Source organism: Schistocerca americana, chromosome 2 (assembly GCF_021461395.2).
Source record: "Schistocerca americana isolate TAMUIC-IGC-003095 chromosome 2, iqSchAmer2.1, whole genome shotgun sequence".
In the NCBI taxonomy this organism is placed as follows: domain Eukaryota; kingdom Metazoa; phylum Arthropoda; class Insecta; order Orthoptera; family Acrididae; genus Schistocerca; species Schistocerca americana.
Genome location: NC_060120.1, coordinates 219,637,889 through 219,663,784, shown reverse-complemented (window position 1 = coordinate 219,663,784; position 25,896 = coordinate 219,637,889). Strand labels below are relative to the sequence as shown.

Genomic DNA, 25,896 nt, shown 5'->3' with positions numbered 1-25,896 from the left:
CATCTGAGCTCTTTATATTCATACAAGTGGTTCTCTTTTCTCCAAAGGTCTCTGTAATTTTCCTGTAGGCAGTATCTATCTTACCCCTAGTGAGATAAGCCTCTACATCCTTACATTTGTCCTCTAGCCATCCCTGCTTAGCCATTTTGCACTTCCTGTCGATCTCATTTTTGAGATGTTTGTATTCCTTTCTGCCTGCTTCATTTACTGCATTTTTATATTTTCTCCTTTCATCAATTAAATTCAATATTTCATCTGTTACCCAAGAATTTCTACTAGCCCTCATCTTTTTACCTACTTGATCCTCTGCTGTCTTCACTACTTCATCCCTCAAAGCTACCCATTGTTCTTCTACTGTATTTCTTTCCCCCATTCCTGCCATTTGTTTCCCCTTACAATCTCCCTGAAACTCTGTACAACCTCTGGTTTAGTCAGTTTCTCCAGATCCCATCTCCCTAAATTCCCACCTTTTTGCAGTTTCTTCAGTTTTAATCTACATTTCATAACCAATAGATTGTGGTCAGAGTCCACATCTGCCCCTGGAAATGTCTTACAATTTAAAACCTGGTTCCTAAATCTCTGTCTTACCATTATATAATCTATCTGAAATCTGCCAGTATCTCCAGGCTTCTTCCATGTATACAACCTTCTTTTATGATCCTTGAACCAAGTGTTAGCTATGATTAAGTTGTGCTCTGTGCAAAATTCTATCAGGCGGCTTCCTCTTTCATTTCTTACCCCCAATCCATATTCACCTACTACGTTTCCTTCTCTCTCTTTTCCTACTACCAAATTCCAGTCACCCATGACTGTTAAATTTTCATCTCCCTTCACTATCTGAATAATTTTTGTTATTTCGTCATACATTTCTACAATTTCTTCGTCATCTGCAGAGCTAGTTGGCATATAAACTTGTACTACTGTAGTAGGCGTGGGCTTCGCGTCTATCTTGGCCACAATAATGTGTTCACTATGCTGTTTGTAGTAGCTTACTCGCATTCCTATTTTTTTATTCATTATTAAACCTACTCCTGCATTACCCCTATTTGACTTTGTATTTATAACCCTGTATTCACCTGACCAAAAGTCTTGTTCCTCTTGCCACCGAACTTCACTAATTCCCACTATATCTATCTTTAACCTATCCATTTCCCTTTTTAAATTTTGTAACGTACCTGCCCGATTAAGGGATCTGACATTCCACGCTCCGATCCATAGAACGCCAGTTTTCTTTCTCCTGATAACGACGAACCTCTTGAGTAGTCCCCGCCCGGAGATCCAAATGGGGGACTGTTTTACCTCCGGAATATTTTACGCAAGAGGACGCCATCATCATTAACCATACAGTAAAGCTGCATTCCCTCGGGAAAAATTACGGCTGTAGTTTCCCCTTGCTTTCAACCGTTCGCAGTACCAGCACAGCAAGGCTGTTTTGTTTAGTGTTACAAGGCCAGATCAGTCAATCATCCAGACTGTTGCCCCTGCAACTACTGAAAAGGCTGCTGCCCCTCTTCAGGAACCACACGTTTGTCTGGCCTCTCAACAGATACCCCTCCGTCGTGGTTGCACCTACGGTACGGCTATCTTTATTGCTGAGGCACGCAAGCCTCCCCACCAATGGCAAGGTCCATGGTTCACTGGGTGAATACTTTAAAAATAACTCGCTCTGAACAGCCTCTCCAATGGAAATGATTCCCTCACACTACAGCATGAGTACCTTACAAGACTCTTCAATATTTCAACACTCCAAAATATCTAGATATGATCCTACACATGTCTTTGACATACAGATTCATCTCAGGACTATGAAATCAAAACTCAGAATAATACGTTCCAGAACTTAACGTGAATCACCCGGGGTGACAGTGAAACTGTCCTCAGATCATCAGCCTTAGCTCTTTCATACTAAGTTCCAGAATACTGCTGTTTCATCTGGCTAAACAGTGCTCCCAGAAAATAGTAAGACACAAGCAATGCACCACATCACAGGGTGTACTTGTCCCACAAACACATACTCGTGACCAATTCTTGGTAATATTCCACAACCATTCATAAGAAGACAGCCATCATTGCTGAACATGTGGATAAGAATAAAAAACAACCTAGAACTACCAGTTCATCAGAACTTTCATTGTCAGAAACCCAATGGCTGAAGTCTATAAAACTATTGGGATGCACAGCAATCAGCTTGTAGGACAGACATTTCAACTTGCAAGATGCCTGACGGCAAAGACTACCAAATCCACTGGTTAGTCCCTCAACTGTTAGGGGTAAAACTCAATGGGACCCGGGACAAGTAAGGCTAGCAACCTCCTTCCTTAGTACTTAAAATATGATGCTGGCAACAATCAGAGCAAAATGCCTCGGACTTTTGGAGGTGACGGAGTCCCACCTCTAATTGACAAACCAGGGACTCCTAAGATACGACTCGGCAAACGAATGGTAACGAGATGGGGAGCTAATAATATCAATGAGGGCTACTCTCGGAAGAAAGTAGAGCTGGCAGAGGCTGCAAGTAAGATGGGGTTGGACGTTTTAGCTGTTAGTGAAATTCAGGTACAGGGTGAGAAAGAAGAGGAAGTGGGAGAATACAAGGTCTACCTGTCAGGAGTCAAAGCAGGAATAGCACAATGGGGTGTAGGTCTTTACATCAGGAAAGAAATGGAACCCAGCATAGTTTCAATAAGGTACATAAACGAACAACTGATGTGGATAGACTTGACAGTGTCTAGCAAGAAAATTAGGATTGTGTCAGTATATTCGCATTGTGAAGAGACAGATCAAGATAAGATGGATAGTTTTTATGACACACTCAGTGATGATGTTGTTAGAGTAAAAGACAAGGACAGTGTTCTGCTCATGGGTGATTTTAATCCCAGGATTGGAAATCAAACAGAGCGGTATGAAAAGGTTATGGGTAAATTTGGAGAGGATATGGAGGCCAACAGGAACGGGAAACAACTCTTGGATTTCTGTGCCAGTATGGGCTTAGTAATCACAAACTCCTTTTTTAAACATAAGAACAGGGGAACTAGATCTGGCATTGACTATATAATAACAGATCAGGAATTCAGGAAGGCTGTGAGGGGGACACGTGTATTCTTTGATGACACTGATTACTATTTAATCTGCAGTGAAATTGGTATTGTTAGGCCGAAAGTGCAGGAGGTCAGGTCCATACGTAGGAGGATAAGAGTGGAGAAACTTCAGGATAAGGAAATCAGGCACAAGTACATAACAGTGATCTCAGAAAGGTACCAGTTAGTTGAATGTAGTCAATTACAGTCATTGGAAAAGGAATGGACAAGGTACAGGGACACAGTACTAGAAGTGGCTAAAGAATGTCTTGGAACAGTAATGTGTAAAGGTAGGATGAAGCAAACAGCTTGGTGGAATGACACAGTCAAGACAGCCTGTAAAAGGAAAAAGAAGGCGTATCAAAAATGGCTACATACTAGAACTCAGGTAGACAGAGAAAGTTATGTTGATGAAAGAAACAAACCCAAACAGACAATTGCAACATCCAAGAAGAAATCTTGGGAAGACTTTGGAAACAGGATGGAGACTTTTGGTCAAGCTGCTGGAAAACCATTCTGGAGTGTAATTAGCAGTCTTCAAAAGGGAGGTAAGAAGGTAATGACAAGTATTTTAGACAGGTCAGGAAAACTGCTGGTGAATCCTGTTGATGCCTTGGGCAGATGGAGGGAATATTTTGAAGAGTTGCTCAATGTAGGTGAAAATACGATTAGTAATGTTCCAGATTTGGATGTACAATGGGATAGGAATGATGATGGAAATAGGATCACATTTGAGGAAGTGGAGAAAATGGTCAATAGATTGCAGTGCAATAAAGTGGCTGGGTTGGATGAAATTAAGTCGAAACTCATCAAATACAGTTGAGTGTCAGGTCTTAAATGGCTACACAGGATAACTGAAGTAGTGTGGGAGTCGGGACACATTCCATCAGACTGGACGAAAACAGTAATCACACCAATCTGTAAACATGGAAACAGAAAAGATTGTAACAACTACAGAGGTATCTCTTTAATCAGTGTTGTGGGTAAAATCTTCTCAGGTATTGTTGAAAGGAAAGATTGGTTGTTTGTGGGGAAGGAAACCAGACAGCAAGGTCATCGGTCTCATCGGATTAGGGAAGGACAGGGAAGGAAGTCGGCCGTGCCCTTTGAAAGGAACCATCCCGGCATTTGCCAGGAACGATTTAGGGAAATCACAGAAAACCTAAATCAGGATGGCCAGACGTGGTGAAAGGAAAGGGTGAGTATTAGTTGAGGACAAATTGGATGAAAATCAGTGTGGGTTTAGGCCTCTCAGATGTTGTCAGGACCAGATCTTTAGCTTACAGCAAATAATGGAGAAGTGTTACGAGTGGAACAGGGAATTGTATTTATGCTTTATAGATCTAGAAAAGGCATATGACCGGGTTCCTAGGAGGAAGTTGTTGTCTGTTCTACGAGATTATGGAATAGGAGGCAATCTTTTGCAAGCAATTATAGGTCTTTATATAGATAGTCAGGCAGCAGTAAGAGTTGATGGTAAATTGAGTTCATGGTTCAGAGTAATCTCAGGGGTAATACAAGGCTGCAACCTGTCTCCACTGTTGTTCATATTATTTATGGATCATATGTTGAAACAATAGACTGGCTGGGTGAGATTAAGATATGTGAACACAAAATAAGCAGTCTCGCATATGCGGATGACTTAGTTGTGATGGCAGATTCGATTGAAAGTTTGCAAAGTAATATTTCAGAGCTAGATCAGAAATGTAAGGACTATGGTATGAAGATTAGCATCTCCAAAACGAAAGTAATGTCAGTGGGAAAGAGATATAAACGGATTGAGTGCCAAATAAGAGAAACAAAGTTAGAACAGGTGGACGGTTTCAAGTACTTAGGATGCATATTGTGGTGTCAGCACCAGACACCACACTTGCTAGGTGGTAGCTTTAAATCGGCCGCAGTCCATTAGTACATGTCGGACCCGCGTGTCACCACTGTCAGTGATCGCAGACCGAGCGCCACCACACGGCAGCTCTCGAGAGACTTACTAGCACTCGCCCCAGTTGTACGGACGACTTTGCTAGCGACTACACTGACGAAGCCTTTCTCTCATTTGCCGAGAGATAGTTAGAATAGCCTTCAGCTAAGTCCATGGCTATGACCTAGCAAGGCGCCATTAGCATTATATTGCATTTATCTAGAGAGAGTCTCACTTGTATCATCAAGAACGTTGTATACAAATGATGGATTAAAGTTAAGTATTCCAGCAGCTACGTACTTTTCTTTATAGCATTCATTACGTATCCTGTTTCAGACCTAACGCCCGCCTGCGTGAGTTAGCGCGTGCATCTTGGCCGCCTCTTTCAATTGCGTAGTGTTGGCAAGTCTGCCGACACTACACATATTCTCACAGGATGGCAACATAGTGAAAGAACTGGAAGCAAGGTGTAGCAAAGCTAATGCAGTGAGCCCTCACCTACGATCTACTGTCTTCTGCAAGAAGGAAGTCAGTACCAAGACTAAGTTATCTGTGCACCGTTCAATCTTTCGACCAACTTTGTTGTATGGGAGCGAAAGCTGGGTGGATTGAGGTTACCTTATCAATAAGGTTGAGGTTACGGATATGAAAGTAGCTAGGATGATTGCAGGTACTAGTAGATGGGAACAATGGCAGGAGGGTGTCCACAATGAGGAAATCAACGAAAAACTAAGAATGAACTCTATAGATGTAGCAGTCAGGGCGAACAGGCTTAGATGCTGGGGTCATGTTACACGCATGGGAAAAGCAAGGTTACCCAAGAGACTCATGGGTTCAGCAGTAGAGGGTAGGAGGAGTCGGAGCAGACCAAGGAGAAGGTACCTGGATTCAGTTAAGAATGATTTTGAAGTAATAGTCTTAACATCAGAAGAGGCACCAATTTTAGCACTGAATAGGGGATCATTGAGGAATTTTATAAGGGGGACTATGTTTCAGGCTGAATGCTGAAAGGCATAATCAGTCTTAAATGATGATGAGATGCCTGGAATAATCAGTGATAGAAGGAAACTTCCTTGAAGCATCACCAACATATTGAAACTCCCAGGGAGCAATCAGCAGGTTTTCATCTGCCCCAATGAAACTGGTGCATAATGAATAGGATCAGAACTGACCACAGCATATATGAAGCATTGCTGCACCAATGGTTATGGAAATGTGACAGCAGTGAAGAGCAGCAAACAGTACATCACATAACACTTGAATGTTCCTTCAGAGCATTCATAGGGGCAGTGTAAGACTCTCACAGTTTATTTGCAGAAGCTTCTGATTGAATTTTAAAGCTGGGCTTAGGGCTATGCACCCATTACAAATTTTGGGCTATGAACCCATTAAAAATTTAGATTGCATGAACCTATACAGAAACATTCTGCCAAATTAGTACTTTGTGCCAGCCTGAGAGTCGAACTCAAGACCTTTTACTTTCGTCAGCAAGTGCTCTACCACATATATTTGTTGTAAATAGTTGTTTAGCATTTTCTCCAGTCATCATGTGATAATAAATAATAATTGCAAAAAAGGATTCGAACACAGACTAGTGGAGTTGGAAGAGGAGTCAATGTCAAATAGAATAGGCCTATAGTACATTTATCAGAAGTTAGGCAAAAAATAATGACTAAATAGAACCAACAAATGATTTTTTATTACAGAGAAACAACAGAGAGGAAATCCAAGCAAAGGCTTTGTAATAAATAAGAAAATTAAAAATAATTTCACTTATGTTTAAAGAATCTCAAACAGAACAGCAGAACTTGTTTGAAAATAAGGGAAAGATGTCACATGGTGGCTAAGTACCAATGTGCTCATACAATGATGAGGAGGTAGAATACCTTATGAGCAGCTACAGAAACTGGTAAATGACAAAGTGATATTACAAGATGCTGATGGGAGATTTTTTTAATACAGAAGTAGGGCATAAGCTAAAGAATAATTCTTCAGTGGGAATGACGGAAAGCAATGACAGAGATCACACATTAGTAGAACTTACTTAGAAGAGCAACCAACATAATTTGTTTGTACCACTTTGTTCCAGAAGAAAACGAATGGGAAACATACTTGGCAAAGACCAATTGGGAATAAAATGAAATTGCCAATATTTCACTGAACAGTAAAGAAATCTTGTAGAAGGTGATTACCCTGAACTATCTTGGGACTTGTGCGCCCCCAGGGACCATGCATGGTCACCATTCAGCACATCCACAATTGGATCCTCTGCAACTTGCACATCTACCAGTCCCTTCAACCTCCCCCACCCTGGCACACCCGCACACCCACTGGCTCACAGACAGCCAGCCTGCAGCTGGCCCACCCACAGCCAACCTGTCTGCAGATTTTTCAGGCTTGCTCTTACATGTTCTCATCTGAGCCATCTGTCACATCTGCATCTGAGCCGCGTGCCTTCAGCCAATGTTCCCTGGGTCCAGTACTCTGTTGTCGCAGCAACCATTCCAAGGCCCACTTCCCCAACCCCAGTGCACCTTCTCCCATCGAATGCCATGTCATCTCCGAGATGTCAGCCAATTGTGTAGTATGGGTTGCCACAGCTACTGTCTGCTAACAACACTCTCACTGAAGATCAAACAAAAGCCGGGTTGTTTTCAAATGCCTCCATCAGCCACCACAGTACTCTGCGATGCCAGCCTCCCTGCCACAGGTGTAAGCAGTGGTGAAAACAGTGTACTGCCATCATGGCACTACCTCGTTTCTGCGAGTTATGTGTCTCTGCTGGTATCCCTCAGCCCCAAAAGTTTTTATCCCTCTGCCTGACTACTCTGCAGCTAGTTCACACTCCATGCTTATGCCAGCTGCACGTAGTAGCCCATCAATCAGAGTACATTTTGTCGAACTAAATGAGGAGCATCTCACCACAGCATCCACAAACTATGTCCATCCTCAAGTACTCTACACTTGCTACCTTCATAGGTTTCAAGGACTTTGTGTCATTTTTTACGAAACACACACAGCATCGAAGAAGTAGGCCTAAATACATTTCCACTTGCTTCTTCTGTGGAAAGTCTGCACTGGTGCTCCTAACAAAACTAATTGTCAGTTATACAAAGATATTTTGAGTGTGAATAAGACGAAAACGTAAAACTATTTTAAAAATAGTAACTGTGCAACTATGTTCAAGTTTGCTGTGATGATTTTGGTTGGACAATAATCCCTTCACTGCGGATGTGCTCCAGGCTCAAACTCTAAAGGGAATTGATGAAATGCCGCAAGTACTGAAGGAAAGGGGCACTACATTTGTAGTGTGTGAATCTGTTGAGAATTTGTGTCTGGGGGGTGTGGGTGGTGTGCTAGGGTTGCAGTTGCCCTGACCACTGTGTCCGATGATACAGTGGTTGTGCATCTGCCTAGTAAGCAGAAGACCTTGGTCTTGGTTCGAATCCGCGTCTGGCTCAAATTTTCAACCCTCCCCATTGATTTAAATCAATGCCCACTCGCAACCTGTGTCTGTAATTTCTTTGTGTCTTAATTCTTAGCACCTGCTGGATCAAAATAGTGTCCTTTACAGACACTACCTATATATATATTATATTATTAACAATCTTTTATAAAAAGATTGGTAATTAAGAATTCTTATTTACAATGAAAACTGGAATTTCGTGAGCTGCGTGTAATTAGAAATAAGGACGCATGCATTTTTCATAAAAATGGTATGTGTTAAGTATTGTATATTTGATGAATTTATTATTTAAATGCCGTACTTATTCGAATGGAAAGAAAAAGAGAGAGAATAATGACCATAGCAACATTTAAGCCAGCGATTACTAGTCTCGTGTGCTACTAATAGAACCACGACGCCCACCAAAAATTGGCCTACTTTTAGTGAATTAAAGTCGGAGAAAATCGATGTCGATTTTATCGAGAATTTTTGACAGTCTCATCGAACTGCTTCAGTGATTGATATCTGAGCTGTGAATTTCACATACAATTCTATACAAATAAAAAATTACAAAAATCCGATTACCGCGAAGTCCCCTTGTAAAACAATCAATTGTTTCCGCTTGGAACTGAATATGCCAAGTTCAAATTACAAACAACTGAATCCGCTGTTTTCATTCAGTTCTTCTCATACACTAGTTTTACTCGAAAGAATGACTAAATAATTTAACATCGATACGCGAAATACACAGCGAATGAGTCGATTGTTTTCCAGCAGTCAAATGTTCAAATATATCGATTGTTGTGCAGTAACCAACTAAATCGATTATTTTTATTAAGTTGATACCGTCACCACCTGAGCTCAGCTACTGGCGTACCTTGAATCGTAGATCCCCAGTCGGAGGCTGCGCGTAACGCACTCCTCGGAAGGAGTATATCGTTCGCCCATCCAGGGACTGCAGCACGCTTCCCCTCAGGCGCCCCAGCGGCGTCTGCACCTCGGGAAATTCCGACGCTAACGTCGACGCCCCCTTTGTCCTGCCCCTGCCGGCTGCGGTGAGCGCCACGGCGCAAAACAGAACCGCCAGCACTCCTCTGCTCATGTCTGGAGAGAACTGGCGGCACGAGCAGGAAGGAGTCGCTTATGTAGCAGCAGCCGCAGCATGGATGCCAACTGGCTGCTTCTGGGAAGGCAGCGCGCACTTGGCCAAACCTGCTCCACACACACGCACACACACACACAGAGTGGTACTCCCCCTGCCAGCCCGTAGCTTTCCGGCACCGTCATACACAGGAACACCTCTGCGACACTGGCTTCTCAAGAGGTTATCTGAAAAACACCAAATACGGCTACTGATTGGTCTCTGCAATCAGTGTTGGCCTATCTATTAGATTCTCTCTCTCTCTCTCTCTCTCTCTCTCTCTCTCTCTCTCTCTCTCTGCCCCCTCCCCCCCCCCCCCCCTCCCTTCCTCTTGCGCGCGCGCGCTCACCACACACATTCGCAAACAAGTGTGCTTGCTCAAACGCACGCAGAGTAGATGTAGAAGACGTCAAAATCCTAAACTCTAACGCGTCACATTATTTACTATTTTTTGGCATTTTGTAAGCGTATCCTTTAGTTTAGTTGCATACTGAGTGTCCACAGTCATGCTACTAATGCTGGATAAGCTTTATCCCGCAGTGTAAATAATCTTCGCCTACTGACAATGCTGTATGATTTATTTTTTTTTACTACTTTCAGGCGAAGCCCTTTTCACCAGTTACAGTTATTTCAGTTAATGATACAAACAGAACATCGATCTTCTATTAAAAAACATAAGCTATAATTCTCTGTGCACGATTACGATAAACGTCTTTATATATATAATTCTACTGTACGTGTGTATGTCACTGAACTCCTCCTAAACGGCTGAACCGATTGTAATGAATTTTTTGTATGCGTTTGGGTGGCGCCCTGGAGGGCTTAGATTCACAAATCAGCCCGGCACATGGCGCTGCAGTCGGTATCTAGGTTATTTATCTATACTGCAGCCTAACGGCTGGATCGACTTGAATGAATTTTTGTGTTTCCATTCAAGTGGGGGCCTGGAAAATTTACATTCTTAAATCAGCACGGTAGGTGGCGTTGCATTTTTGTGTGCAATATTGAGCGTATTATATTCAGATATAAGTTACGTGCTTAGGATTTCGTTTATTTTTCGACATTTTAATTTTTTTGTACGGTGTCTTTTGATATTTCAGGTGTCGCATTTCAGTGAATATTAAGCGTATTATATTCACATACAAGTTACGTACATAAAACAATGCCACGTCTTCGTGGACGAGGAGGAAATATTGGTCGATGGACTCGGAATTCAAAATTAGTCCAGAACCATTTGGTAAATTAGACCGGCAGAAGATCAACTGACGGACAATGATAATTTAAGAAACCAGTCTGCAATCAGACGTGCTAATGAAAGTCAAGAGCAACGCAACGAACGCCTTCGAGCTAATGCATTGAGACAAAGACTGGCCCGTCAACGAGTCACCGACACATTCAGAACACGTGAACAACAATGTTTGCAAGTGTATCGCGCATTGACACAAGCATCACTTCTTCGCCTTGCGTTTGAATATGAGTCGGACATCGACTATTCGTCACATACACAAATTGTCATCGGTGCTATGAACAAACAATGCCAGCAGTCGTGCACTCAAGTACAAAGGTCAATCGGCCGGTTTCTGCTGCGCGTCTGGCAAAGTTGTATTGCCACCACAGAATTCGCCGCCAGAACCATTGAAAACACTATTGGCTGGAGCTACATCTCAATCTAAATTGTTTTTGCGTAAAATTCGCAAATTCAATTCGTGCTTTCAAATGGCATCATTTGGAGCAACAAAAATCGTTCAGAATGAGGATGGTCGCAATTTTCAATCAACGTTTAAGATTCAGGGCCAAGTGTATCGTCAAATTGGTTCTTTAATGCCGATGCCTGATACCGATTCAAAATTTCTGCAATCTACTTCTTGGGTGATGAGGAGCAGCAAATAAACGCACGCTGCCAGTACAACTGTACCGAGCAGATGGAGGAGCGAGAAATTGTCGGTATTTTAGAAACGTTTTTACAGAATCACAACCAGTTGGTCCAGTTGTTCAATACTGTTTCAAACAGACTGCAAAACGACAACTATACGATCGTCATCAAAGCAGACAAAGTACCACCTGTGCAGCACGCAGGCCGATATATTGTACGGGCCATTAATGAAGTTGCAGTTGTTATGGTTGGCGACGCATTTGAACGTCGAGATATACGAATCCAACGCAGAGATAACACAGTGCATACGATTGAAGACAGTCATCGCTATTACGACGCTTTGCAATATCCATTGATATTTTGAGAAGGAGAAGATGGATATCATTTAAATATCAAACAAAGAAATCCAGCAAAAGTTACAATCTACACATGTCATTGCCTAATATTTTATTTTTATGCACAATTAATTTCTTTTTGTCTTAATTATATTTTTACTTTGCAGGTGCAGAAACCAGCATGAAAGTGAGCGCAATGAACTTCTACGCATATCGGTTGATGATTCGTGCCAATGAAGACAATAATATTCTCCGATGCCGCCAGGTGTTTCATCAATATATCGTTGATATGTATGCGAAAATTGAAAGTGAGCGATTACGATACATCAGGTATAATCAAGCGAAACTTCGAGCTGAGGAATACATTCATTTGCGTGATGTTGTTGTTGGTAACGTAGATCGAATAACTAATATCAACGACATCGGTACTTCACATATTCTTCCATCATCATATACTGGTAGCCCACGTCATATGCAAGAATATATTCCCATACGCTATGACTTTCGTGGGCGCGTACGGACGACCAGATTTGTTCATTACATTTACGTGTAATCCAAAATGGGATGAAATAAAAATTACGTTATTGCCAGGTCAGACTGCAATAGATCGGCACGATATCACTGTACGTGTCTTCAGACAAAGGTTAAAATCGTGAATGAACTTGATTATACGTTCCTCTGTATTTGGCAAAACACGTTGCTAGCTGTATTCTGCTGAATGGCAAAAACGAGGATTGCCACACGCGCATATTTTGATTTGGTTGGTCGACAAAATACAGTCTAAAGTAATTGATAAAATTATCTCAGCAGAAATTCTGGAGCAGAATATCGATCAAGATTGTTACCGCTAACATGACCCATGGTCCATGCGGTGCTATTGTTACCGCTAACATGATCCATGGTCCATGCGCTGCTATAAACATGACGGCACCGTGCATGGACAATGGAAAATGTACGAAACATTTTCCAAAAAATTGTATAAATGATACAATCACTATATCGATGGTTATCCATTGTATCGTCGTAGAGACACTAACCATGGTTGTCAATCACATCAATTACGCATGTCAAACGGTACAAGAGTTGACATTGACAATCACTGGGTGGTTCCGTATTCACCATTGCTATGTAAAATCTACAAAGCACACATAAACATTGAGCTTTGCAGTTCGGTGAAGTCAATAAAGTATATATATGCAAATATGTCCATAAGGGCAGTGATATGGCTGTATTTGCTGTTCATGTTCACGAAACGATGAAATAGCACGGTATCAAATGGGCCGATACATCAGCAGCAATGGAGCAGTTTGGTGTATTTTGGGTTTTCCGATACACGAAAGAGACCCTGCTGTTATACATTTGGCCGTGCACCTTGAAAATGGACAGCGTGTTTATTTCACGGAAGAGACTGCTCTACAACGTGCATCAATTGCCCCAAAAACCACATTAACTGAGTTTTTCGAACTGTGCAACCGACCAGGTATTCCCGGTCAATTCGCAAAGACATTAATGTATACTGATGTGCCACGATATTTCACATGGAACAAACAGTCAAACAAGTGGGAACCATGAAAGCGAGGTGTTCCGGTTGAAGGATACAACGGCATATTTATGGGAAATACATTAAGCTGATTATACACAGTCTATCCAAAGCAACGCGAATGTTTCTTCTTGCGTTTATTGTTGGTTAATTTTCCTGGACCGACGTCCTTCCAATACTTGCGGACAGTCAATGGCATTTTGTACGACACATATCGTGATGCGTATGGCGAATTACATTTGCTGGAAGATGACAACCATTGGGATATTACACTTGCAGATGCAGCACTGAGTTCCTCTCCTTATCAAATTCGCCAATTACTCGCCATATTATTGACGACATGTTTTCCATCTTAAGCTTCTGTCCTCTGGGAATAATATAAAGATTCCATGAGCGACGACATTCTGCATCGCATTCGGATCGCTGGTCAAGATCCCAATATCGATTTTTCGCCGGAAATATATAACGAGGCGCTAATAAAGATTGAAGATATTTGCATTCTGATTTCGAATATGCCACTCATTCACTCGTTCATTTTGGTATGCCCTCACGTAACTGCCCAGCAACAGACATCATTAACAGCGAGATTCATTGCGAACAACAGTTCAATACGGTCTCTTTAACTACTTTCGTTGAAAATAATGAGCAACTACTCACTGATGAACAAAAGAATGTACACGATCGGAAAAACGTTTCTCATCTCACTAATACTTGCACGCATTCGATTCCAAAAATTGCGTTAGCAATTGCTTAATCAGGTATTGCAGCCACTTTGCTTGATGGCGGACGGATTGCACATTCAGCACTCAAGTTGCCGTTTAACATTCACACAAATCCAGATGCAGTGTGCAACATAAAAAAAAAAAAAACATTCCGGTATGGCTAAAGTTTTGCAAAAATGCAAAATTATTATCTGGGATGAATGCACTATGGCCCACAAGAATTCACTTGAAGCTCTCGATAGAATGATGAAATATCTAAATAATAACACCAGGCTTTTCGGTGGTGCCTTACTGGTGCTGTCCGGTGATTTTAGACAGACATTGCCGGGCATTCCGCGCGCTACGTATGCGGATGAAATAAACACACGTATAAAGCAATCTTATCTATGGCGAAATGACAGTACATTACGTCTTAAAACAAATATACGTGTTCAACTGCAAAACGATCCATTGGCACTATCATTCTCCGAGTAATTGCTCAACATTGGAAATGAAACAATACCATTGCATGGAGACACACATTGCATCAAATTGCCAGACAATTTCTGCAACATGGTAAATACGAAAGATTCTTTGATTGAAAGCATATTTCCAGATTTACAAGCTAATTATATTAATCATGCGTGGCTTCGTGAACGAGCTATTTTATCCGCAAAAAATATCGATGTTTACGCTATTAACTTCAAAATACAACACTCATTGCCCATCAATGAGGTATTGTTCAAATCGATCGACACTGCTACCGATCCTGACGAAGCAGTCAACTATTCAGTTGAATTTTTGAATTCGCTGGATTTACCAGGAATGCCACCACAGAACTTGCGATTAAAATTGGCTCAACTATCATTTTGCTTCGAAATTTAAATACACCTAAGCTATGCAACGGTACAAGATTAGTCATAAAAAGATTATGGGCAATGTTCTTGAAGCTACAATTTTGAACGGCAAATTTGAAGATAAAGTTGTTCTCTTGCCACGAATCCCAATGATCCCTTCAGACTCGCCCCAATTTCCAATTCGCTTGGCATTTGCCATGACTATTAATAAGTCACAAGGTCTAACAATATCGATTTGTGGGTTGGATCTAGAAAATCCGGACTTTTCACAAGTTTATTCATTTATACTCCCCAGGTATTGACTAAAAATACTGTTCATCAGCTCGCATTAGGCTAAAATTAAACAAACACTATTGATTATAACGATTTTTTTTTAGAAAAATTGATGTTATTTCAAAATAAAGAATAATGAAATTATTATATTATTTGTCTTTCATTTCATACTTTGTTCAGTATCCTAATCGCTTGAAATATCATGCAGGACAACGTCTGTCGGGTCCGCTAGTATATGTATAAGGCAAGGCAATGTCCTGACTGAATGACTCATCATCACCCAGCCAAACCGCTGAGGAAATTCTAAGTTGTGGATCTTATACTGTAGGCATTGTTTAAGAAGGGATCTTTCGAAATTCATACCCTAAGGGGATGAGAATCGGGATGAAGGTTTTGTTTTGAACACTGTCGCTATTAAAGCAATTTTGAAGCTAGACCTACGAAAATTAGTATTTGGTTTCTCTGTCAGAAATAGAGCCATACATGTGTCAACATTTTTGGAAATTTAACCCTATGGGGTTGAAATAGTGGGTGAAAGCTTCTCCTGAAAATATATAATTTTTAAAGAGCTACTAAAGTATTTTTAAAGATACATGTATGAAGACTGGTATTTCAGTTCTCGATTACAAATAAAAAATCCGTGTTTCAGTGTTTTTGGAAACTGAACCCCTAAGGGGTGAAATAGGGGATGTGACTTTTTATGAAAATATTTTATTATGAAAGCATTTTTAAAGCTAAATCTATGAATATTTGAATTTCACTTCTCAGTTAGAAATAAAAAAATTTTTGTTTCACTGTTTTTGGAAATGCAACCTTATGGGGATGAAATGGGGGATGAAAATGTTTGTGGAAATATTTCACTGTGCAAGCATTTTTGAAGCTAAATCTATGAAAATTTACATTTGACTTCTCTGTTAGAAATAAAACATATGCATGTCACTGTTTTTGGAAGATCAACCCCTAAGGAGGTGGAATAGGGGGTGAAACGTTTTACTAAAATATTTCATTGCGAAATCATTTTTAAAGTTAAATCTTTGAGAATTGGTGTTTGGATTCTCGGTTACAGGTGAAACAATACGTGTTTCACTGTTTTCGTAAATTCAGCACCTGAGGGGGTGAAATAGGGTCAGATTGATTCACTGACTCATCATCGGCCTGGCCAGACCACTAAGGCTAGAAACGTTAAGTCTGGAGAGGGTGTGGATCTTATACTGTAGGCATCGTTTAAGAAGGGATCGTCCGAAATTCCACTCCCAAGGGGGTGAAATAGGGGATGAAATGCTTTTTGAAAGTATGTCGCTATTAAGGAATTTTGGAGCTAGAACCACGAAAACTAATATTTGGTTTCTCAGACAGAAAATAAAAACTCCGTGTTTCAGCTTTTTTGAAAATTCAGCCACTAAGGGAGTAAAATAGATGAAAGTCCAAAAATGGTTCAAATGGCTCTGAGCACTATGGGACTTAACTGCTGTGGTCATCAGTCCCCTAGAACTTAAACTGCTTAAACCTAACTAACCTAAGGACAGCACACACATCCGTGCTCGAGACAGGATTCGGACCTGCGACCGTAGCGGTCGCGCAGTTCCAGATTGTAGCGCCTAGAACCGCTCGGCCACTCCGGCCGGCGATGAAAGTTTTTTTTTAAATAAATAACTACTTAAGAATTACTAAAGGATGTTTAAGGCTACATCTACGACAATTAGTATTTGACTTCTCGGTTAGAAATGAAAAAAAAATAAGAAAACGTTTTCGGCGATTCTGGAAATTCAACCCCTAAGGGAGTGCAATAGGGAATGAAAACTATTAAGAAAATATTTCGTTACATAAACAATTTTTACAGCTAAATTTATGAAAAGTGGCATTTCACTTCTCGGTTAGATGTTAAGAAATATTTCTTAGGGGACGCAAGTGCTATGGAAATATCTCCACAAGAACGCAAAAGGAATGATTAACAAAAACTTTGGATCCAGCTACCAGAATCGCTTTTTGGTCAGACGTACATTCGAAGAAGACCATGCTTATGTGGCCTTCATTAGCGTGAAAAGCTTAGAAGGTGTTGCAATTTGCGAATAACATAAAAATTCGATTAGAAAACAAAAACAAGAATCTCTGCATACCATACAGTCTACACGAGCGAAGCGGCAGGCGCTAAGCTAGTATATATAAAGTTGGATTTTAGTGTAAGGATCCTCAAATCTTAAAGTGCTCTTTTACGAAGACGGTTGAAGTGGCAAACACATTTGGCAGTGGGTCTATTCATGGTCCTAAGAGTTACTCTAAGAGTACAATAATCCTTCATTTTTAAATAATTATACTGTGTAACTGTTCTTTGGTGATTATCACATTCTATTAGTCTCAGTGTCTCCGCCAGTGAGCCGAAGAATCATAGCTTGGAGAGCGAATTAGTTTAAAAAAAATGTTTAGTTCAATTAGTCAACATGTGACCCATTCTTAGCCTTTTAACCGTAATAATTTATTTTCTCGTAAGTGTCGAGTTGAGAAATCAAGAGTGTAGTGGAATCTGTTGCCGAATCGCCAAGTACCATGTGCCTTTGATGTTATGATCAGTATCCACTAATTTTGTGCGTTCCGTTTTTGCTTGTTTGGCGAGTCTACTAAGAAAATCACTGTATGGTAGGGATACGGTGATGGGAAGTAGATGATGCACCATTTTCGCCAGTTGGTCTGCACGTTCGCTGCCACGAGTTCACGATAAATTATAACATGTAATGTGCTGAAGCAGTGTCAGCTTCCGCTATTAATTGTTTTGCACCCTGTTTACAGATTCTGTACTCTGACCTTGGCGCTCCAAGCTGCCGGTTGTCTCACTTGGATCTTAAACCAGCTCTGATTATAAATCTGAGCTATGTTTTGTTTCTCAGCACTGGAAAGTAAACAAAACCCTAGGGAAGTGGTGATAAATCTTACGACATTATTTCCGTCATGAAGAAAAGCGAATACCTGAGTAAGCTTTGTGGAAAGTTCCCACAACCCTCCATCCTGTTGCAACAGCGGCGGAAATAAACTGACCACCAACCAACTGTGAGTCGCAGAATTCGTCACCGCACTCGCCGTCAGGTGGAAAACTTTACGGCGCAGACTGCTGCATCTTCTTTCTCCCAAAAACAGTGCAGACAGAAGGATGGAAACAAAATTGAAGACGCAACGAACTTTTATATCTAGATTAGACAGTAAACAGTACTCCCTATTCTTTAAATAATCGAACTCCCATGTATGAAGCAGTCTAGTTGTCTGATTATTTTACGAATGAGTTAATGTGTTAAATATTTGACTTCGTTTGAAGAAAAGTTAGTTTTCCACGCAACTCAGTGTTTATCATGTCATGTCTCCTGAACTATGGGCCTTACAATGATACAGTTTTCAGATATATTCATTGGTTATGTGGATATTGTCTGCAAACTGTTTTGCGAATGGACTTAAGAGTAATGAAGTAATAAATTAAAACTGCATGTCCGATTCTGAAGTTTTACTGCCTGAAGAGGGCAAATGTGGCAAGTAAAAAACATTCTTACTTTCATTATTTCGTGGGGTACCAGCGAGAAAAAATTTCGAAAAGTTGTGACATTATGTGTAAAGTGTGTTGGTAGCGGGGTCTGGGATTTTCTCTGCCTCGTGATGACTGGGTGTTGTGTGCTGTCCTTAGGTTAGTTATGTTTAAGTAGTTCTAAGTTCTAGGGGAGTGATGACCATTGATGTTAAGTCCCATAGTGCTCAGAGCCATTTGAACCATTTGAATTTTTGTGTGGGAAGCCGCTATATGCTCTCATTCTGAAATTAGGGGTGAATATAGATTCGGTAATTTCTGTGACTTCAACACTTGGCTTATGGTGTTAAACCTTTGACGGAAGGTTATGCTTTTTAAGGAGTAGACTATGATAGCATTTTAAGTTTTTAAATTCGTTCAATAATTAGATGAAATACTGAAAATCAAATATTGGCCTCTGGAAGCCGTTAGATAGGCAACTTGCAACTAGACCTGAGCACTGTGCACCGTTTCAGCCTTTAGTAATTTACGGGGTGTCCCAACAGGAATGGTCAATATTCAGGGAAATGACAATATTCATCGTTCGAAGCAAAAGAAGTGCTGTGAACATGGGCTCTAAAATGCATACATTAAGAGGTATGAGCATTTTTTCATCTTCGATGTTGTGAAACAAATCTTCTGTAACGCATGCTCTTTCCTTTTCATATTGTGACAGGTGGTAGTATGGACCAAAACACGAAAAAAAGTCCAGAAAACATGGGGTCTGAAATGCATACCTTAAGAGAAATGAGCAATTGTTCGTCTTCGCTAATGTGAAACACGTCTCTTCTGCTGAACAAGCGTTCATAGGTCTAAAGATACGCTCTTTAAGAGCCTATATTTACTGGACTTTTTCATATTTTGTTCCATACTACCACCTCTCACAATATGGAAAGCAAAGAGCATGCGTTACAAGAGATTTATTTCACAACATCGAAGGTGAAGAAGCGCTCATAGCTCTTAAGGTACGCATTTTAGAGCCCATGTTTACTATACTTTTGTGTTTCGGATGGTCTTTCCTGTCACATCCGTGAATAGTAACCACTCCTCCTGGGACCCCTTGTAGATGTCTCGCTGCCAAAACTTAAAAACGGCTAATAAACACTGTAAGTTCCTTTTCAGACGCATCGGATCCTTAATTTATAAAACCCCTTTATATTTTACCAAAAACACACCTGGGTAACTTAACTCTTATATTCATTTCTTCGTCCATCCAGGGCGGTACCGATCGTGTGGCGAGAAAGGCCGCCGCCAAAGGCGCAGGGACAGAGAGAGCGCAAAACCTGGCCCGAAAAAGAAAAAAAAAGAAACAAGAAAGAAAGGCTGTTTAAGAATTAAGTGGGACGCTTACGTGAGTCTCCTATGACTCGCGTTCCTGTCTTCTGCCTACGAGAAGACTCTCATAGGCCAGCAACTGTAAACGCTCCCTGTTGTCACAGTGACATTTCTGCAATGTTAGTTCGCCCGGGTAGCAATCTGAAGAAATGATTACTACCGAACAGACGATCTGTCGCTGACATTGTCTGCGTGACAGTACTGCCCTCGGTTCACGCAGCTGCCGCCTACACAGCACGCCCATGTCTTACAATGGAGTTCTTGCTGCTGCTTCGCTACGCTATTGTAGGCTCTCAAAGATCCGCCAACTGATGCTGAAGCAATATGTTGCTTGGCCGAAGGCTTCCGATTTTTACCAATTTCTCCCCAATGAGGATTGTAGCGAGAAGCGAAGGTGGAGGAAGCAAACAAAAAAGATGTGTGGGATATGCAAAATTACTGGTCCCTTCAGTCGGTACCTCTGCTGCCCCAAATTTCGGTTGATATGATCTGTTGTGGAAATAAAAAAAAGCATTCACGTATAAGCCTGGTGTGGCTAAACAATAATATTACAGCAGCTGTTAGTCGTTGTGCTTGATGGATACTCTGTGCTTCTACGTTGAACCCTTGCGTAAATAAGTGTATGCTCTGCCGTTGCTAATCGTCTGCATTGCTCCCTGCCGCCGTTGGATAAGCAGCTGAGCAGCAAGTCGTATACTCCTAGCTCACTCATTTGTTACATAATTTAATTCTTAATTTCTTTGCGTGTTTTTGGTACTTGCATTGTTTAATTCATAAATTTCGGGCGTATTATAGTATTTGAGAGTTGTAGCATCGCGTTTTAGTACCTGAATAGTGTAAATTCGCGTAGTCGTTTGTCTTCTGTTTTTGTTTTGAACGGTCAGTGTCGGTTGGTCACAGTCAGTGTGCTCCCTGCCGCCGTTGGATAAGCAGCTGAGCAGCAAGTCGTATACTCCTAGCTCACTCATCTGTTACATAGTTTAATTCTTAATTTCTTTGCGTGTTTTTGGTACTTGCATTGTTTAATTCATAAATTTCGGGCGTATTATAGTATTTGAGAGCGTAGCATCGCGTTTTAGTACCTGAATAGTGTAAATTCGCGTAGTCTCCTTCCGCCGCCGAGCAGTGTCAGCAGTGCGCAAGTAGCAGCATTACTGCATTTACTAGGCAATCTTGTATTTTAATAACCGTTTAAACTTTGTTGATTTGTTTGCGCTCTCTGTAGATTAGTTCAGACGTTCTTTGCAAAACAGTTTTTAGCATGGATAGGGACTGCAACTGCTGTGTTCGGATGCAGGCTGAGTTGGCATCCCTTCGTTCCCAGCTTCATGCAGTGTTGGCTTCAGTCACACAGCTTGAGGCTGTTGCCAATGGGCATCACTGTGGGGGTCCGGATGGGGGTTTGTCGGGGACGGCCAGCTCGTCCCACGCATCCCCTGATCGGACTACGACTGTGGTTGCCCGGGATACTGCCCGCATTGAGGCTGATCCCTCACCTGTGGTAGAGTGGGAGGTCGTCTCAAGGTGTGGCAGGGGGCGAAAGACATTCCGGAGGGCTGAACGGAAAGCCTCTCCAGTTTGCCTGACGAACCGGTTTCAGGCTCTGTCTCAGGCTGATACTGATCTTCGGCCTGACATGGCTGCTTGTCCTGTTCCAGAGGTTCCAGAGGTTGCCCCTCAGTCTGCAAGATCCGGGCAGTCGCAGAGGGTGGGCTTACTGGTAGTTGGGAGCTCCAACGTCAGGCGCGTAATGGGGTCCCTTAGGGAAATGGCAGCAAGAGAGGGGAAGAAAACCAATGTGCACTCCGTGTGCATACCGGGGGGAGTCATTCCAGATGTGGAAAGGGTCCTTCCGGATGCAATGAAGGGTACAGGGTGCACCCATCTGCAGGTGGTCGCTCATGTCGGCACCAATGATGTGTGTCGCTATGGATCGGAGGAAATCCTCTCTGGCTTCCGGCGGCTATCTGATTTGGTGAAGACTGCCAGTCTCGCTAGCGGGATGAAAGCAGAGCTCACCATCTGCAGCATCGTCGACAGGACTGACTGCGGACCTTTGGTACAGAGCCGAGTGGAGCGTCTGAATCAGAGGCTGAGACGGTTCTGCGACCGTGTGGGCTGCAGATTCCTCGACTTGCGCCATAGAGTGGTGGGGTTTCGGGTTCCGCTGGATAGGTCAGGAGTCCACTACACGCAACAAGCGGCTACACGGGTAGCAGGGGTTGTGTGGCGTGGGCTGGGCGGTTTTTTAGGTTAGATGGCCTTGGGCAAGTACAGAAAGGGCAACAGCCTCAACGGGTGCGGGGCAAAGTCAGGACATGCGGGGTCCAAGCAGCAATCGGTATTGTAATTGTCAACTGTCGAAGCTGCGTTGGTAAAGTACCAGAACTTCAAGCGCTGATAGAAAGCACCGAAGCTGAAATCGTTATAGGCACAGAAAGCTGGCTTAAGCCAGAGATAAATTCTGCCGAAATTTTTACAAAGGTACAGACGGTGTTTAGAAAGGATAGATTGCATGCAACCGGTGGTGGAGTGTTCGTCGCTGTTAGTAGTAGTTTATCCTGTAGTGAAGTAGAAGTGGATAGTTCCTGTGAATTATTATGGGTGGAGGTTACACTCAACAACCGAACTAGGTTAACAATTGGCTCCTTTTACCGACCTCCCGACTCAGCAGCATTAGTGGCAGAACAACTGAGAGAAAATTTGGAATACATTTCACATAAATTTTCTCAGCATGTTATAGTCTTAGGTGGAGATTTCAATTTACCAGATATAGACTGGGACACTCAGATGTTTAGGACGGGTGGTAGGGACAGAGCATCGAGTGACATTATACTGGGTGCACTATCCGAAAATTACCTCGAGCAATTAAACAGAGAACCGACTCGTGGAGATAACATCTTGGACCTACTGATAACAAACAGACCCGAACTTTTCGACTCTGCATGTACAGAACAGGGAATCAGTGATCATAAGGCCGTTGCAGCATCCCTGAATATGGAAGTTAATAGGAATATAAAAAAAGGGAGGAAGATTCATCTGTTTAGCAAGAGTAATAGAAGGCAGATTTCAGACTACCTAACAGATCAAAACGAAAATTTCTGTTCCGACACTGACAATGTTGAGTGTTTATGGAAAAAGTTCAAGGCAATCGTAAAATGCGTTTTAGACAGGTACGTGCCGAGTAAAACTGTGAGGGACGGGAAAAACCCACCGTGGTACAACAACAAAGTTAGGAAACTACTGCGAAAGCAAAGAGAGTTCCACTCCAAGTTTAAACGCAGCCAAAACCTCTCAGACAAACAGAAGCTAAACGTTGTCAAAGTTAGCGTAAGGAGGGCTATGCGTGAAGCGTTCAGTGAATTCGAAAGTAAAATTCTATGTACCGACTTGACAGAAAATCCTAGGAAGTTCTGGTCTTACGTTAAATCAGTAAGTGGCTCGAAACAGCATATCCAGACACTACGGGATGATGATGGCATTGAAACAGAGGGTGACACGCGTAAAGCTGAAATACTAAACACCTTTTTCCAAAGCTGTTTCACAGAGGAAGACCGCACTGCAGTTCCTTCTCTAAATCCTCGCACAAACGAAAAAATGGCTGACATCGAAATAAGTGTCCAAGGAATAGAAAAGCAACTGGAATCACTCAATAGAGGAAAGTCCACTGGACCTGACGGGATACCAATTCGATTCTACACAGAGTACGCGAAAGAACTTGCCCCCCTTCTAACAGCCGTGTACCGCAAGTCTCTAGAGGAACGGAGGGTTCCAAATGATTGGAAAAGAGCACAGATAGTCCCAGTCTTCAAGAAGGGTCGTCGAGCAGATGCGCAGAACTATAGACCTATATCTCTGACGTCGATCTGTTGTAGAATTTTGGAACATGTTTTTTGTTCGAGTATCATGCCGTTTTTGGAAACCCAGAATCTACTATGTAGGAATCAGCATGGATTCCGGAAACAGCGATCGTGTGAGACCCAACTCGCTTTATTTGTTCATGAGACCCAGAAAATATTAGATACAGGCTCCCAGGTAGATGCTATTTTTCTTGACTTCCGGAAGGCGTTCGATACAGTTCCGCACTGTCGCCTGATAAACAAAGTAAGAGCCTACGGAATATCAGACCAGCTGTGTGGCTGGATTGAAGAGTTTTTAGCAAACAGAACACAGCATGTTGTTATCAATGGAGAGACGTCTACAGACGTTAAAGTAACCTCTGGCGTGCCACAGGGGAGTGTTATGGGACCATTGCTTTTCACAATATATATAAATGACCTAGTAGATAGTGTCGGAAGTTCCATGCGGCTTTTCGCGGATGATGCTGTAGTATACAGAGAAGTTGCAGCATTAGAAAATTGTAGCGAAATGCAGGAAGATATGCAGCGGATAGGCACTTGGTGCAGGGAGTGGCAACTGACCCTTAACATAGACAAATGTAATGTATTGCGAATACATAGAAAGAAGGATCCTTTATTGTATGATTATATGATAGCGGAACAAACACTGGTAGCAGTTACTTCTGTAAAATATCTGGGAGTATGCGTGCGGAACGATTTGAAGTGGAATGATCATATAAAATTAATTTCTGGTAAGGCGGGTACCAGGTTGAGATTCATTGGGAGAGTGCTTAGAAAATGTAGTCCATCAACAAAGGAGGTGGCTTACAAAACACTCGTTCGACCTATACTTGAGTATTGCTCATCAGTGTGGGATCCGTACCAGATCGGTCTGACGGAGGAGATAGAGAAGATCCAAAGAAGAGCGGCGCGTTTCGTCACGGGGTTATTTGGTAACCGTGATAGTGTTACGGAGATGTTTAATAAACTCAAGTGGCAGACTCTGCAAGAGAGGCGCTCTGCATCGCGGTGTAGCTTGCTGTCCAGGTTTCGAGAGGGTGCGTTTCTGGATGAGGTATCGAATATATTGCTTCCCCCTACTTATACCTCCCGAGGAGATCACGAATGTAAAATTAGAGAGATTAGAGCGCGCACGGAGGCTTTCCGGCAGTCGTTCTTCCCGCGAACCATACGCGACTGAAACAGGAAAGGGAGGTAATGACAGTGGCACGTAAAGTGCCCTCCGCCACACACCGTTGGGTGGCTTGCGGAGTATAAATGTAGATGTAGATGTAGATGAAGCATCTGGTATCGTAGGACAACTCATAGGCTTACTATGCATTAGGTATTTTGCTGTTATGCTAGTGCGAACGAAACTCTTGACATATGCTAAAACATCGAAAATCAAAGTTCTTTGCTAATCACTTTGGTACACGTTTAATCCATGTAATTCTTGTATCAAATCTCACTGCAAGTGATGCAAGAATCAGATGGGCTAAACGTTCAATTAAGTGATTAGCAAAGGACATTAAGATTTTCGATGTATCAGCATGCTATGCTTCATTTTCATTAACTCTTTATTTACTGGCGGACTTCGGAGTCCCGGCAGTTCTGTGCTAAATTACGTAACTCAGTAACCGTTTGCCATGTAGGGACAGAAAGGTCCCATTCCATACAGTTAGTGCTTCCTAGGCTGCATGTCAGCACAGCTTGCTCGCCATTCCGTAACCTATGCATCAGCCTGGAATGTGAACAGCTGTACTGCAAATGGCTGTTTGTTTGGTGTGTGAAAAAACGCTGCAAGGTTAAATAAATAAAAGTAAGGTTTATATGTGAACTGAGGTGAGTGTTAATTTTTATGTAGGTACCATTATACACACTAACGTTAATTTGGATAAAATATCAATACAGAACCTTGTAATATTCAAGAACCCAGAAAGATGGAACAGGGATTTAAGTGATGGCACTGACAGTTGTACAAGATTATAATAAACACATGAGTAACATAAATAAAGCTG

At 41.9% G+C, this 25,896-nt stretch overlaps 1 protein-coding gene across 1 annotated transcript in view; it reads right to left on the bottom strand.

Moving 5' to 3' along the window:
- LOC124596080 (esterase E4-like) overlaps window positions 1–9,620 on the bottom strand; it is a 43,614-nt gene extending 33,994 nt beyond the window's left edge. Inside the window, exon 1 of the mRNA XM_047135063.1 lies at window positions 9,318–9,620. Within this exon, the coding sequence (XP_046991019.1) occupies window positions 9,318–9,542 (225 nt within the window). The 5' untranslated portion in view covers window positions 9,543–9,620. The remainder of the gene's footprint in view (window positions 1–9,317) is intronic.
- Window positions 9,621–25,896: the final 16,276 nt, after the last annotated feature.